The sequence below is a fragment of the Struthio camelus genome, chromosome 8 (genome assembly GCF_040807025.1).
Source record: "Struthio camelus isolate bStrCam1 chromosome 8, bStrCam1.hap1, whole genome shotgun sequence".
Taxonomy (NCBI): Eukaryota; Metazoa; Chordata; class Aves; order Struthioniformes; family Struthionidae; genus Struthio; species Struthio camelus.
This window is the reverse complement of record NC_090949.1, coordinates 9,557,465-9,574,388: the sequence shown is the minus strand read 5'-3', so window position 1 is coordinate 9,574,388 and position 16,924 is coordinate 9,557,465. Positions and strand designations below refer to the sequence as shown.

General features: G+C 40.2%; 1 protein-coding gene across 3 annotated transcripts in view; it reads right to left on the bottom strand.

The window, feature by feature from the left end:
* The window catches only part of MTA1 (metastasis associated 1), a 93,037-nt gene that overhangs the window by 24,085 nt on the left and 52,028 nt on the right, over positions 1–16,924 (bottom strand). For all 3 annotated transcript variants that reach the window (XM_068952028.1, XM_068952030.1, XM_068952031.1), the window contains exons 11-16: positions 14,809–14,867; positions 6,938–7,053; positions 5,958–6,109; positions 4,004–4,193; positions 3,505–3,594; positions 369–521 (exon numbers count right to left, since the gene is read on the bottom strand). In XM_068952028.1, the coding sequence (XP_068808129.1) occupies positions 369–521; positions 3,505–3,594; positions 4,004–4,193; positions 5,958–6,109; positions 6,938–7,053; positions 14,809–14,867 (760 nt within the window). The remainder of the gene's footprint in view (positions 1–368; positions 522–3,504; positions 3,595–4,003; positions 4,194–5,957; positions 6,110–6,937; positions 7,054–14,808; positions 14,868–16,924) is intronic.

Sequence of the window (16,924 nt, the reverse complement as noted above, 5' to 3'; positions counted from 1 at the left end):
TTAAAAGCAGTAAGCCTCAAAAGGAAAAGCTGGAAATAGCTTCTAAATTTTTCTTCATGTTACTCATTTAAAATTGAAGGGAAGTTTGTATCTTTTATCACCTGATTTGCAAGGTTGGTCAAGCCAGACAGGTTCACTAGCACAGTGAGTCTGTGAACTGTCTGGGTAGTGCATGTACACATCCCATGTGCACACCCAAAAATAAAAATGGGACAAGCAACTTTTGCAAAAGGCAAAAAATTAAAAACCCTGACAAAAAGAAGCTCTAAACGTATATTAGGGGCTAAATAGCTTAAACAATCTCCTTGTATATTGTCTGTATAGGCTCTCCTATCTTTTAAATATACATTTTGCAGAAAAACATTTACCATCCATTCCATTGTGTTGTTCATAACTTCTTTTTCCCAGGATAGTCGGGGACCCATTATTAATGACAGGTGTAAACTTGGCAGGCGTCAGATTGTTGAGGGAACTGGACAAACTCTTCGCAGGATCTGGTTTCGGAGGACATGGATGAGACTCTATGAGAAAAAGCAGGATTTCTGTTAGTGAATATACTGGAATTATAAGTCTGAAAATAACCTGCAAACTTCCAAAGTGACAAAGCATACCTCACCTCCTCTTACATGCAAACTATCTCCAAACTCTCGTTTCTGAATTTGACCCTAATTTTGACTGAAGACTGCTACTTATAAAAAGTTCTTAAAGTATATTTAGGAATTCACCATACTAAAGATGTTTAAAACAACATCACAACATTCACTGTAACGTAATATTATTCTAAAATAAGAGTTAAGAAAAAAAAGTAGTAGTCTGCGTCTATTTCCAAAATTCTATTCTCCAATCATGTGGGGTAATTTCCAGGCTTCTCTATATTAAAAGTCATCTTCAAGCAGTCATGCATCATCCCTAAACGCTAGGGAAATCGACTTGGCAAATTTTTCAAAGTTTGTAAAAATAAAATTTTTAAATTGGACAAGCAAGTAAGGGTTCAAAATAACACCGTAAAAAACACATAGAGTCTGAATTCTGGCTGAGGCAGAGATCAACCACAGGCTGCCCAATGAAAAACACTGAAAAAGTTACAAACAACAGGAAACGGGAACCTAAAGTGAGTTGCTCCTTCTCAGCCCTAGCAAGAGAGTAATATTTATCTTGAAGAGCACAGAGCACGACTCCTCCAAAAATTCATCTGTGCTCTCTCCACTCCATTAGCCACCCTCCACTCCCTTCTCCCAGCTTAGCAGCCAGACACAGCTGCTGAATTTGCTCTCAGCTAAAAATCTCAAAATCTACCATCACATTCTGTACAACTGTTAAAAGCAGGATTTTATCCAACAGCAAAAACTCTCCTTTTATTGGCTTTACGTGGTTGCACTATGCACTACAGATTGGGAAGCCTTCAGGTATCTCATTAGTACACAGTACTTTTAAGTACAACGCTCAACACAGAGGCAGCAAATAATATTTGATATGCACTGAACCTTACAATATTTCATCAAAATAAGTGTTCAGACAAATAAAAGATTAACTCCACTGTTTCTTATCAGGGTAAAAAGACAAATAATTTCCTTGTTAAACTGGAAGCATTCAAAGTACCGCTCTCCCAGCTAGCTTTTTGTGGTTAGACTCAGACTCTGCTCTAACAGCCTAAGACCACATCTTTGGGGTATCTCTGTAACAATCAGCAGCACCAAAGAAAATGATAGTTTGTTTTGCAGTCATTTGCAGTCCTATAAATATTTCTTTTACCACTATAGACATCTGTAGTTTTACTGACTATTTACTGGAAACCTGCTACCTCCATATCCGAGCCAAAAAAGTGTTTATGTTAGCTCTCTTTCACCACAAAGTGCAAAGTCAGGAGAGCTGGAATAACTCACTGCTGAATCAGATGACTTTTGCACTGAAAAATTACGGTGCTTACATTCTCTGTATCAAAGCTACAAGATGGGCTACATTGACCTTGGAAACTGTAACTCCTTAACCTTCTCTAACGAGATCCACAGCAACAGATCCGTCTCCAGCCTAGGTAACTGCGCTAGAAGACTCTTAAGGCACTTAAATCCATTTTTCTAAGCTTGCTGGCAAGTCTTAAAGGTGCAAGCCAGCACTAGCAGAAGCGGCCACATAAAAGCTTTAAGAATCACTGTGGCTCCCACCTATTCAATTAAAAGCTGTCTGTTGCCCTCACTCACTTTAAATCACTGTTTAACAAAAAACATCACAGGTTAATGAACTGCTCCAGCAGAAACCAGTTTCACCTGACCACAAACTGCAACTGAATATAGTTAGCCCATGTGACACTTAAAGTGGCTGGACACAAAAGCTCAGGTTACCTACAAAAACAGTAACAAAAGGAAGTATTGAAGGAATAGGTTTAAAGGGGGTTATTTTGGAGGGATGCAAGGCATATAAAGCCTTGCCCACACTTTCCATCAAAATATTATCAAAATATTTTCCTACTTCTATGGCATAAGGATAGAGTACAGTAAGCATTATTGTTAATAAAGATCAAATAGGTCATGATTGTACTCTGCTACTATGTTATATCCTGATCAAGTGAGTCCTACCTTCATGCAGGCATCCTGTACCATATTTAAGATATGCTTATTTACGTGCCCAACTCATTTGGGTACATAAGAGTTTTTCCTTTTGGTAAAACAAGCAGTGGCTATCTGATCAGTATCGTGCTGCAAATTACTGTAAAGTTACATTCACAGAGGGACACAGAACCAACCTGAACTCAAGAGTGGGCGCATCATCCGTCCGTCCACTTTGAAGACCCAGAGCTTACGCCTAGGTCCTGGAGAGGGGTACTCAGTACCCTTCTAGTTTGGCTGACAAGAGACCCAAGTCCTCAAGAAAATGGTTTAAACAAAAAACAAACAAAAAAAACCCCAAGATGAAAGTGAAAAACTACAGAAGTGTAGGCCCCTGGTCTAGCTCCAACACAGAAACAGCCAGCACTTCATTTAAAATCTGCTGGCCACAGTGCTCTCCTAAACCTGAGAGGCTTCTCAGAGAACCCTACTGTAGAAATTGCCTCCAGACAGCCCTAGAACTGATAGACTGGCCAATTGTTCCCTAAAGGTTACATTCATATCTCCATCAGCAGAGGGTGGTCACCTGTCCACTTGTCACACACATCATAGACAAAAGTAGATGGTCCCTCCCATCCTTTGGGAAAGGTTTCTGATACAGGTCAGCAAACACACAGCACACTGCTGAGCTACTAGTCTGTCAAATTAAGTATGAAAAGGAGAAAGGGCAAGTTCATGAGAAAGGGAGGAAGTGATTTTGAACTCTCCTTGAATTTCACAGTAGCAGATTTAATACACAAAAAAACCCCACACAGCTCTAGGAAAAAAAAAAAAAACCCTCAAAATTTTAAATTCAGCACCAGAATCTAAATCCAAAGCAAAACAGAGGGGAAAAAAAAAAACCACATAGTTGGTACACTTAGCGCACAGGCTTTTTGTTTGGTTTGTTTGTTTTACATACCTAAGTAACGGAGTACTGCTTCTAAAGGCTTTCGAACCACTTGCTTTAATAGCAAGGGGTTTTCTGATGCCTCTGGTAAACGTGCTGTGCCTGTAAAGAAAGGAAAAGAATTAGAAGGTAAAAACATTTAGATAATATAGCAAGACAAAATGACTAAATTAACTCTCCCGAAAGAGCTTTCCTATCAAAAGGAATATTTACAGATTGCAAGTGTGTCTTAGTAATATGACACATGCAGTAGAACGCTAAGTGTTTTACCAAACAAGCGGTATTTTAAAACAAACTACAACTCACAAGTTTTCAATGTTATTTGAAAATAACAGCCTGTAGCCTGTGATCAGTTAGAGTACTCTACAAGTATAGCTAGCTCCTGCGTGACGAACAGTTATGAGCAAGAGAGCGTCTCAAGGAGGTACAACTCAAACATTGTAAGCAAGGAATCTCAGATGCTGCGTTTCCTTCGCTTTGTGAGGAGGTGCCCAGCTGCACCACCACTCACATTCTGCTTTGATTGCCGCGCTGTTAATAGGCAGATAGGGATGTCTTGCAGCATGCCAAGGGCGCAAGATATCTCGACATAAACGTCTGGCAATTCTGGTCAGTTTGGTTGTATGGAGATAGAAAGCTTGTCGTGTCTTCATAGCAAACTTGGGGCTCCCACTGTTTCGCACTGGTACACCATGAGGACTCTGAATAGGAAGAAAAAAAAATTATTCTTGTTAGAAACATTATTAAAAAGCAATTTTTTAGAACAAAGATAACACCATATAAAATCATTTTCAACTACTGATTCAGAGACACGAGAACAGAAACAGTGTCACAGATGAAAATAGTTTCAGCATAGCTCTTCCCCAGTCCCCAAATCTTACCCATCAGCATTTGGGATTTTCTTCCAAAATATCTCAAAAGGATAAAATGAAGGTTAATGTTTTCTCTTCCCAGGGAAGCATTTGTTTCTGTGCTGTCCCAAAACCTTAAAGCAGAGGCCCAAAAGCCAGACCTAATGAAGTTAGCTGATGCTATCACATAATTTAGTGCTAATCAGAGTCACCAGAAAGATGCTCAAACTTTGGGTGCTTAGAGTTGCTCTGGATACATAACACAAACTGCTTACAACAAAGCCTTTGCAGGAGAGAGAGGGAAATCAGAAAGTAGATGCATGGCCAAAACATACATCACAAGCTGACTTCCCAAAGCAAACTGTCACAGCATGCAAGACAGTTTTTGTCTCAGAACAGAAGTTCCTATTAATTCTTACTTTGAGCTCAATGGATAACGCTTGTACAGTGTTATCAAATAATCACTGCACATAATGAAGAATAATACTGGAAGACATTTATCTACCAGAGAAAGCAAAAGCAGCATCTCTTTCATGAAAGGTAGCTAGGCCAGCCAGTGAAATAATAAAAGTAGCATTTTGTTATCTCAAAACATACCCATGGGTGGAAAATAGGAAGAAATATCAGTTTGGGGAGAACAAGGTTCTCCCTTCTCAGGCCACGTAACAAAATTTTTAAGTAACAAACAAGAGTTACAAGGCTGATAAAAGCTGGCAGTGAACTCCATAATTAAGTAGCTCCAGAGGGCAAACAGAAACCTGAAAGGAGAGTGGCTAAAGGAAAGAGAGAGAGAGAGAGAGAGAGAGAGAGAGAGAGAGAGAGAGAGAGAGAGAGAGAGAGAGAGAGAGAGAGAGAGTAGAAAAGGAATGGCAGAAAGCAAAGACTGGGAGAGAAGAGGGAAAGAATTTAAGAGCAAAATTCAGTGTGCTCTATCCTTCCGTGCATGTAAGGCAGCTGCACTTTCCAACCAGCCCAACAGATGATGCCCCAAGATTGGGCTTCCACATTCAGAGAAATTTTGAAAGTTTTATTAATTTAAGTGGGGGAGTGGAGGGGAAGGAGAGTAACTCGTACAATGCTTACTGAAGACCTATACAAAAGAGAGAAGGACTAACTTAAAAAATAGGATGAAGTGGAGAAAAAAGGGATCTCTCAAAGCTACTAGCTATTTGGGATACCTAATTTTGAATGTGCCTTGGGGAAGGGAACAGCTTGCAGAAAATAATGAATTTCTTTATAGACAATCAGTCCTCTTCTCCCTACGGCTAAGACTGCAGAATCAGAACACCCAGAAACACCGGCCGGTTTTCCAACTCTTCCCATCTTCATTAAGTTATCCCAAGTATTTGATGGATAGTTTGCTAAACAAAGAATGTTTTTTCTCTGGGCAGTACTTGGCAACAAATTACATACACCCAAAGCTAGTTTGCCAACTTTTGCAGGTCTAGATCCATACCAGGTCTTGAAATATCAAACCCAAGGACAACAATAGGGGCTGAAGGTGTCGTTCTTGTTTTGTTGAATTTTTAAGAGCAGCGAACAATTAATTACCTAACATGGTGCACCTAACTTCTTAGATAAGAGTACTGAGCAGTCTACTTTCACGATACCTACCAAGTTATTGCGGTTTGGTCCTGGTCTCTCTCCATCTAACCGTGTTGGCATTTTCAAGCCACCGTATTTCTTCCAGTACGTCCAACAGGATGCACAGAGGCGACACTGCATGTTAGGGGGACCCCAAGAATACCACTGGTAAGACTGTGTGGCTAGAGATAACAAAGGTGGAAATTATATATATCCTTAAACAGGATCACTTTTCAGAGTTTATTCTCTTTAGAACTATCACAAAAAGAAAACCCACACAAAGACAGTGCAAAGCTCAAACAGACCTTAAAAACCTGATGGCAGCCTTCCTTGACATCACCACTGCAAAATGTGTTTCTGATTTCCACATAATTAGTTATACATATAAAAACATTTTAAAATAAGAACAATAAAAACAAGCAGTAGGACGCAAACATTTCTTGCCAATGAAACGGAAAGCTTTCATTATGCAAGACTGACAGATAATATCTAATACTGCAGCATTGGGCAGGGCCAGGGAGGAGTAATTCTCTTCAGAAACTCCCCATACGTTAATTTTACATCTAAAGAAGGTAAAATAAGTCTTTGACTGGACTCCTCACACAATCCCACATTCCAGCATAGCTAAAGGCTCTCCCTTAAGGAGGGGGACAAGCATTAGAATCCAGTATAATTAATATGAGATAACAGATCAAATACAAATATGTACATTTTATAGTCTACGTAAAAACCGTGAAAAAAATTGTCAAGTTCACACCTCAGTCATTTAAAGTCTTTACTCAATAGTCACTTGCAATTATGCAAGACATTTACTAACCCCTCCCAAGTACTTTGCAATTATATTTACCAATATAACATCAATAACTCCAGAAAGCTTTACTTAAAAGCTGCTATATCAAATTCTGCATGTCCTCCTGAAAGCCTTTTCTTCCGTCCTCCCTCTATGAGGAATTTTTTTCTTTACTGTACTCGTACTCTATGCACAACTGCTATACTTGCACGTCACTTACTATAACAGCTTTCACAGGCCCGTCCTGCTCCCGTGTTCTGTGCCTGCACTCCAGTACCATTTACCACTCCTGGTTTGACATTATTTACATTGATCTGGTTGGGGTTTGGCTTGTTACTTAAAACACAAAGCAAAGAGGAGGACAAACATTAATTGAGGCATAATATTTCCTATGCAACTTAAAAAAAAAAAAAAATATATATATATATATATATACACACATACACACACCAAAAGGTTTGAAATTGAAGATTTAAATTTCTTTCATCCTACAGTTTCCAAAAAAAGAAGCCTTACTTACCAGGCATCTGACTTCCATGAGTACGTTTTCTGATGTCCATATTATATTAGATGCTATTTTCAGGAATCCAAAGCCATTTAAAAACAATAAGCCACAGAGGTCAGGCAGGTATCTCAACTATAATCCCAGACACTCTAATCTAGGCGAAAAAAAGGACCATATCTACCGATATCTCCTTGTCCCTCAATATGAGGGACATTTCACTTAAATCTTCAAAAAGAAGAAATGAGTAAGGGGCAGAAAAGGCAGGTGGGGAACAGCCAACCCCTGCCCAGTTCAGGGAAAGGCTAACCTAGATTACAGTCACATAAGTATTTCCACATTACCTTACTGCCAAGGCTTGCCTCACGTGGTCACAATTCCTGCAAGCACACCCAACACATCAAGCAAAGTCTTTGATCTGGCGTATGCACGCAGAGGCTTGCCTGCTGCACTTATTCAATAGGCCCAGTCATGCAGCTGAAAAGGCTGAAGTGTCTGGACCTTGCCAGTCACCAGATAAGAGCCTGCGACCCAGTGGGTGCGTTCCTGCTATTGATTACATTGTGGAAGTTTCATACATAAGAGGCCCTTGAAACTTATAAACTCTATGCAACTCCAAGAGAGTCTAAGCAACCTCTTTCAAGTAAACGGCCTGCACCTGGGGAGGAATAACCCCCTGCCCGAACACAGGCTGGGGGGCTGACCCGCTGGAAAGTAGCTCTGTCAAGAAGGACCTCAGGGTCCTGGGAGACAACAAGTTAGCCATGAGTCAGCAATGTGCCCTTGTGGCAAAGGTGGCCAGCAGTATCCTGGGCTGCATTAGGAAGAGTGTTGCCAGCAGGTCGTGGAAGGTGATCCTTCCCCTCTACTCAGCCCTAGTGAGGCCACGGCTGGAGTACCGCGTTCAGCTCTGGGCCCTCCAGTACAAGAGACATGGCACTACTGAAGAGAGTCCCGTGAAGGACTATTAAGATGATTACGGGACTGGAGCATCTCTTGTTAGAGGAAAGGCTGCGAGAGCTGGGACTGCTCAGCCTGGAGAAGAGAAGACTGTCGGGAGGGGGTCTGATCAATGCGTATAAATATCTGAAGGGAGGGTGTCAGGAGGATGGGGCCCAGTGATAGGACGAGAGACAACGGGCACAAACTGAAGCACAGGAGCCTCCATCTGAACATGAGGAGAAACTTCCTTATTGTGAGGGTGACTGAGCACTGGAACAGGTTGCCCAGAGGTTGTGGAGTCTCCTTCCTTGGAGATATTCAAAAGCCACCTGGACAAAATCCTGGGCAATGTGCTCTAGGTGACCCTGCTTGAACAGAGGTCCCTTCCAACCTCAACCATTCTACAATTTTATATGTTATTGCCTCATAAATACATAAAACAGCACTGTGTTTACAAGAAAGTCCTCAAAAGGCAGGATGGGATCCTAACAAGCCAAGAATCTGTACAGTTCAACAGGACAGAGAAGTCAAACCCCAGTAATTCTCTATGAGCAGAGCCTGAGGGATTCAGCACTCTCTTGGCGCACCGGAGATCACTCTCAGGAGAGCATGTTTCAGCTGAGACCTGAGCTCTTGTTCCAGCTCTCCCCAAAGCCATGGGCATCCAGGAGTCAAGTCATCTCATCTCACTAAGCTTCCTTTCCCAAGGCCTGCGAGGGAGGTGATACTTCCCTACTCCACACCATCTAGCTCACCTTCTCAGAAAATAAGCTTTTAAAGATTCTTGTATTATAGATCAGAGGACTCTGTAGCCAAAGATGATTTCAACTGTGGCTCACAAGTTCTCAGGAAGAGGGAAAGAATAAGAAAGGGAGAAAAGCAAGCAGACAACTTCTAAGGCACCCAGAAAAAAAATAATTAATGAATATGAGCCCTCTTACAAGATTTTAAACCATGATCTGCAATTCTACTAGAAAGCATTTAAGCTTCTGCCAATTGGAAAAAGCCTGAAAGCTTAACATCTGCAGAGCAGGAAATTCATTAGTTCATTCTAGTATAATATTTGAACCATCTCAGCTCCTCCCTACACTCTTAAAATGTTGACTCAGAAAGAAGGCTACTGGCAAGAGCTGAACTCAGAAGGGCAAACAAATCTCTGGCAGAGAAAGAGTATAACAGAGGAGCACAAAACCACTGCAGAGAAAAATAAACATTTGAGGGAGAAAAGGAGGTATACAACAGAAACTTGGCGTGGGAGAGAACAGGAGGCACAGAGAACCACCATTGCAGAGACAGGGCTTCTGGGGGACAGAGGAAGATAGAAGTTGCACAAGAAATTTGAGAGATGAAAATACACAAGGAGCTTGCAAAAAAACCCAAAGGACTCCATGTTGCTGTTAGGAGCTTGGTTTACAAAAGAAACAAAAAGCAGGTGGCCCTTGGTGGTAACTTCTGAGCCTTAGCCAAAATGCTAGATCCAGATGCGTTTCATCCCTATTCTCCCACCTGAAGGCCAGAGGCAGTGAGAACACTCCTTTCATTTCCAACTAATAAAACCACGATTTGGAGTCCACATATTCAAGTAGAAATATTTTAAAATGGGCTCTATACAATCACTTTCTGAAAATGCACCTTCTTACACATCCATTGCACACCGACACGGGAGTCATGCTGATTTCAGCACCCAGAGTATTTACTACTCCTCACTCTGGTTAGCGCAGCAAACAGAACTGTGGAGAAATGGCCAAATTTCTTTCTTTCTTTCTTTCTAATGTAGCATCAATACTACATTTCAAATTCTCAGAAACAACCACTGAAAGCAAAGGAGTCCCACATGACTGAATTCTGAAGAGAAGTGGGCTGTGCAGCTTCAGAACAAAATCAAAATCAATTTGAAAGTTTAAGGTGCACTGGAAGCTAGAAGATCAACTTTCTCTTCATTTGAAAATGCGTGATCAAGCACTGAGATATAGAGCTCAGTAAAGCACCATTTTTATAGAGACAGAATAGATTCTACTATAAATGACCTAAAAAGACCACACACATACTACATAAGGAGGTAAGAGTATTTGAATACTATCTGAAATCCTTCTTGGACAGGGCAGATGTTGCTCCTCCCTGTAAAGCTCAGGGTGGAAGAAATAGCTTAGGAGGTTCAGTGGTATGCAAATACTATAAATAGTTTGTTCCTTCAGTACACCGAGCAGCCCAAAAGCAGCAGAGAAGAGAACACAGTAAGGGCATTTAGATTAGCATGCCTGATTAGGTTTTCTCGTTTTGCTTATTAATTTGCCTGGCTCCTACGCGTATTAAAGTGTTTCAGGGTTCTTAGCAGAATGGCATGAGGTGCTGACACCACAGATGGCCTGAGATCCACAGACAATTTAACAAAGGGAAAGTTGAAATGCGGTACACTCATGATACCTAGCATTTTGTTCTTGGGGTGTCACTTATAGTAACTACTTCAGAAGGACTTCTGCCAAAGATTCACCAGCAATCTCCATGGGCAAACGTTACCAAGATTATCTAGTACAAATGATGCTCACAGATGCACACTACTACAAGCAGTATTACTCAATAGACTGAAGCACAGAAAACTAAGGCTCTGCTCCAGGTCCTACAACTTGACCTCGGGCATGTTGCTTCGCTTCTATTATATCGATTTATCCTCTGAAAAACAGCAGTAAAGAAGTCTGAAATCCATCAGTAAAGCCCATTTCAATGAAACGGAAAAAAAGTTCCGTATTTGAACGGCACACCAGAAAGCCCAGATGCACGTGGCTGTACACAGTTAGTTGAGAACAAGACTGCATGCATTGACATACATGTCCAAAATACTAAGATCATGCCTAGAAAGGCAATAGTTAAACTCCGTTGTCCCTTACAAAACTGATATTGCAAACACAAATGAACGTGATGTATGGGTGAATGCCGATCACCGAGATGACCACAGTGTGGCTGCAACAGTAACTTCACTTCAGGATTTTGGAACACAAATTAACGTAGCTGCAGCAGCAAGCACCAGAAAGTCTCTAGCCCCAAAGCAAGAAGTAAAGTGTTAGAACTGTAGTTACAGCAGAATTTAGTGAGCTCCTCTTTTCATCACATCACAAGCAAACAGTTCTTGATTGTCGCTGATTTGTTAAATTTGTTTGATTTCACCAAAGCCTGCTAGAGTTATTAGAGTTATTATTATGATGAATAACTGAATGAATCATTGTGCAATTAATGAAGTAAAACATCCAAATAAGGTAGTGAAAATACTGATGGGGTGATAAATTATCATTTCCAGTTCTTAATTCATAATCGGAAGCCTTTTAAGCGAATTTCAATTGCAATGGAATACGCGAGTATGCTGGACACAGAGATCATGAAGCTCAGATTTCTGGGCTATGTTATGCGAGAGATCAGCCTCAACTAGAGAGACTAAAATGAAAAGGCACCTGCAGAAAGAAGGCCTTGGAAGCCAACCATCATGGACTGAAACCCCCACCCAAAAAGAACTCAACATGGAGATAATTCTGAACCAGGCAGAACACTGAAATCCTTTCACCACATGAGTGACTACTGGCATTTGATCCACAGCACAGTGCTAAATTTCGTTTTAGTGATTAATATGCACACATACACACACATATATATATTTTATATATATATATATATGTGTGTGTGTGTGTGTGTGTGTGTGTGTATATGTATATATATATATACACACACATATATATAAATAAATGAATTTAATATCATCAATGTATGCTCCAGTTATTCAGGTAACCAGTGTGATACTAGATGCAACAGAGCAATTAAGAAACAACACCTCAGAAATAGAACAATTTTTAATCCTTTCTAAGGAACATTTATGCCATCTACCTTTAGGCATCTAATTCAAGTGTCTGAATTCCTTATGTAGACACCAGAGAGGTGAGGTCTCATCACAACAGTCCAAGGTAGTGTAAATACCCACTTCTAAGAACAGAATAGGTCTAATGGCTGCTAAACAGTGCTTTTTGAAAGCAAAAAAGCTTCCTCCAACAAAAGGATGAAGATTGTAATCCTGTTCTTCCTTCTTTTGTAGCTGTGATAGTTAGGACAGCACTTTTATAAGCTTCCATGCTATAATGGACCTCTGTACAATTGAAAAGGGAAGGAAAAAAGTCTTGTTCCTCAGGCTCAAAGAAATACATATGGGAATTATCTCCAACTTGTGAAACAGTCTCCCCTTGCAGTCATCCAATACTTTGACCTATTCCTCCAGTTTCCCTGTTGGTTTAATAAAAAAGCAGAAAAGGGAGAAGGTAAATAATATTTCCTTACTTTACAAAGGTTTACACGACAGCATTTGCAGCTTGTGAAAAATGCTTTGAGATTATCAGATAAAATATTGCAAGTAGAATGTATTAATTCACATTTACCTATTTCAGTTTACAATTTACATTTTGGAGACTGGGGATCACACACAACACTTCTTCCCTTGCTTTTCCTCACCCCTTCTGACATCACTTAGATCAAAGCAAAAGAAAAGCAATGCAAAGTTGCATGCCTCAGCCTTCAAGATTTGCAAACATCCTAATCCTGAAAATCACCAGCTAAACAACCAGACCATTATCAAAAAGAAGCAAGTAACTGAGCAGTATGACGCCCGTAAGATTAGTAAAACCAGAACACGATTTAAACAACAGGTTGAAGAATGCGATTGCGTAAATACTAGAAGGAGAAGGAGACAGAGTACATCTGCAGCAAGAAAGTTCTCCAAGTCCTGCATTTGCCCTAGTGGATGACAGGATGAACTGCCAAGAACACAGATCTCTTTGTACATTCAGGATTCTGCTATTTCTTTATCTGACACCCACTCCCACCGAAATAGAAGCTGCTCCAGAAAATAATTAAGAGATTTTTTCACCAATTCCTGAATGCAGAATTCAGCTTATTTTATGCCTTTTCTTTTCATCGGGAAAGTCCATTAGTGCCTTTCATCCTCAGGTTTGCATTACAAACCCGTGCATACAAACACTAGGTTCCATCGTATCTACTGCAGATGTCTGACCCAAAACCATGGGCTCTTCTCAGAAGAGGAATGTCTGTCTAATAGCTAGGATGTTGGTTTAGGACTTGAGAGCCTCAAATCAATCACTTGCATGACCCTGCAGCACAAGGTGCATGGCTCGCCCATGCTTTGGTTCCTCATACTATAAATTTGGGGCACACCGTCAGGCTTAAAAATATTAACTATAAAGCTTTACCTAGAGCTGTTATTTTTCACAGTATAATACAAACACGAGATGAAAAATAACCTTTGAAGGCTGCTTCTGTTGTTTTTCTTATTATTCTTCTAAGTTACTGGGACTGGAAATCAAACGCATAGACAACAATAGCAAGCACATGGGAAGAGACAGAAGTATTCTCTGAAGTACAGAGGGAAGTCACTGATTTGATTACATTCTCCAGATAGCAACAGGAATTATCTTGCTGAGTTACAGGGTTGAGGGATAAGACACCACTCCAGACAGTCATTATCAAATGAACACTATAACCTTTTAAACACAAAGCCCCACATCCATTATAATCCTAGAGCAAGAGCAAGACTACCAGGCTCTCTTCTATAATATCCTTTTGTATCTGCAGTCTAAATTACATTGGCTTTTGCTTCACAGGCCTATCACATTGTGAATTCATTTTTAATTTGATGTCCAGTCTCCCCCAGCACAGTAAGAGCATCCATAAAAAGCAATACCACTGAAAAATAGCAGGACAAAAAACCTGTTTGGCTTCACTCTGAATATTACACTTCATTTTTGTTAAATTTACCAGAAATTCACACATTTCAAAGGTTGGGGGGGGGGGGATTGTCTTGCAAGCTAAATATGTAAATCTTAGTTTTGCCTTAATTAACAGAACACATGGTAGAAGTTCATAAGTATTTGAAAGGAGATAACATAAAAGAGAGGAGAGGAATTATTGAGGGTAATACATATGGGAACGTGTTCACGAGTGAAATTCAAAGAGTGGACGGGCAGGAGCAGATTTGATTGCCAAGTCACGACAACTGCTGACCGGGTTTTGCCACGCTGAGGGACAGAACACAGAAGAAGAAACACCTTTTACTAAGAGTTAAAGTATGTAACACATTAGGAAACAACCCTCTATGGGTGATCCACTGATGAAAACAAATAAGAAAAAACACAGCACAGCATCCTAACTGGGAAAGCCCCTAAGGGAAAGTCCTCCACTACCAGTGGCGGAAATACCGTGCGCTCCAGAAGTAGAAAGTCAGTGTGAAGGAACAGCTTTGTCTTTCGCATACTCATAAGCGGACCGAGACAGGCGCTCTGCGTTCCAGCCAGCTTTGAAGTACCAGAGCCATCATGTTTTCTTCCATAAGGCTCCTAGCTGTTCATTAGCATCTGAGTCGACAGCATCAATTGAGTTAAATAAAAAGGAATTCAAGCTTATTTAAACATCAGCAGAAAGTTCATTATATTGGTAACCTAATTTAATAATTCTGACATGTTTTGTCCTACTGTGTCTTTTTCTTTCCTTTTTTTTGGATAATTAAAACCAATATGTAATACTGCCAAGGCCATGGAAACTGCAACAGGAGACCTTCCCCACTGAAATAGGAAACAAAATAACACAAAAAAGATACTTACTAGTTGGGTATATACACTTGTTTTAGCTTGCTTTCTGCTTCTGCTGCTTTCAATCGTTTCTTTAAAAAGAAAAAGAAAAACATTAGAATAAAAAGAAAATAGTGACTACTGTATTTGGGAGTTAAGTAATTCACCTGTAAGCACCTTTAGCGCTCGTTAATAAACAGGAATGAATTTTATTTTCACCGAGCGGCTACCACACAGCCTTCTTCCAACAAGAAAGCCACTGAAAACAACTGTGGCATCAAATGACTATGTACACAGTACCCTGAAAAGTCCAAGAGATTACAGACTACCACTGTAGGCACAACCTTTTCATCCCCGTGCAGTCCAGTACAAATACATGCACTGCTTCACCCATAACCCTTTTTCCACCCTGCAGAGACGGCTCTGACATACCAGTCTGTTTGTCCTCCTTGACAGCATGCACCAATTAGATAAGAACTGGTATGGAAAAACAACTTCTCCATCACTTTTCTGGAAGAGCTGAGCCAATTCAAAGAGTCTGAAGGAAGACTTTGCTGCCAGTCCTCATTTTTGTAACTAACTAAAGAAAACCTCTACTGTCGATCGGTTTTTAAAAGGCCAAGAGCTCAACTCAAAACTGATGCAGAATTATTAGATAATAGTTAGATATTAGATAATATAACTATATCATTATATAATATAATGATATAATTATATACGTATATAATTATATAATATATAAATATTAGATGATAACGTCATCACTTCAAACTAAACATCAGCCATAGGCAATCTGAACATTTGCACTTTCTAAAGGTGAAAAGCTTTAGGTACATGAGCATGAAGTGTTTATCCCCTTTAAGACAGACGGGAAATAAACCCCATGCACATGCCCTAATCCCAGAGGACTGGGTGGCAAACCACCACCACGGCGGGGGTGGAGGGGTTAAGAGGGGGAAGAAACATTAACCGTACAAAACAACAGGCTCCTAACAAAACACCCCTTTCTCAGGGATGTTAAGGAACATAACAGGGATATGTTCAAGGGAAAATATGCATAAAAAGAATAGCCTTTCAGAGTATAGGGATGCACATTTAGAAGTATACACAATTTCTCTCTTTGCCTGGCACTACTTTGTTAAAACCAGCCATTAAAAGTTTTGCCCACATTTCTGGAGTAGATGGATTACAGGGTCCTTTCAATGTGAAGTACAGATTAAAAATTCACCCCAAACAGCATTGTGCTTTTCTTTTGTTCAGCTATGGCTGTAAACTTGCTGATAGCCCACCAGAAAATGGCATAGCTAGTCAATTAGCATGAGTTTTACTAACTGGCCAAGAATTCCTTTTACAACTCAAATATTCACATTCCTTAGAAAGTAGAAGAGAATTTCTGAGGTTCTAATTTCCTTTTTATTACATAAGCTAAATGAATTGAATCATAGTATAACTTAGGGCGGCAGGAACCTCCAGAGGCTCCAGTCCAAGCCCCTGCTCACAGCAGGGCCCATGCTCTTCAATTCCCACGTCAGTAACGCAAGTCTACAAAAAGCCGTGACAATGTTCGCCAAGAGCACACTTTCTGCCTAAAAGCTGGAGGTTTTTGACTGCCCTCAGATTGAATGCAACACTTGCAACACGAAAGCACTGCTATTTCGAAGGGGATTGTTTGCTGTGTTTTACAGTTTCTAGACAAATAGATTAACTTAACACTTTTTGTGCAGTGGCCTCAAGGCACAGCCTAGAAAAACAACTGTAAAGCAAAATTGGTCTCTGCATAGAAACAGGAAGCGCTAAAAACATAAAACTGAAAAAAGTGTGTCACTAAGGAATTGGACAAATACAAAAATCCCTTTTACAGGGACAGGATGGACAGATGTAGAAACAGTGAATTAAACGTTTCCAGTAAGCATAAAGCTTGCTATGAGCAGAGGGACGGTCCCAGCAAGTTTTCCATTTGACAGTGTGACAGTTCCTAGCCAAAGCTCTCTAGACTCCTAAAGAACTCCCACCTTACCTTTTCCAACAAATAAAAGCTAACCTCTCTTAAAAAAAAATCAAACAACTAAGTTATCAGGCAAAAGAATAAGATCTGAGAAAACAACCAGAACTTCTGAAAGTTACTGAGATACTACAGGTACCCCTTCAG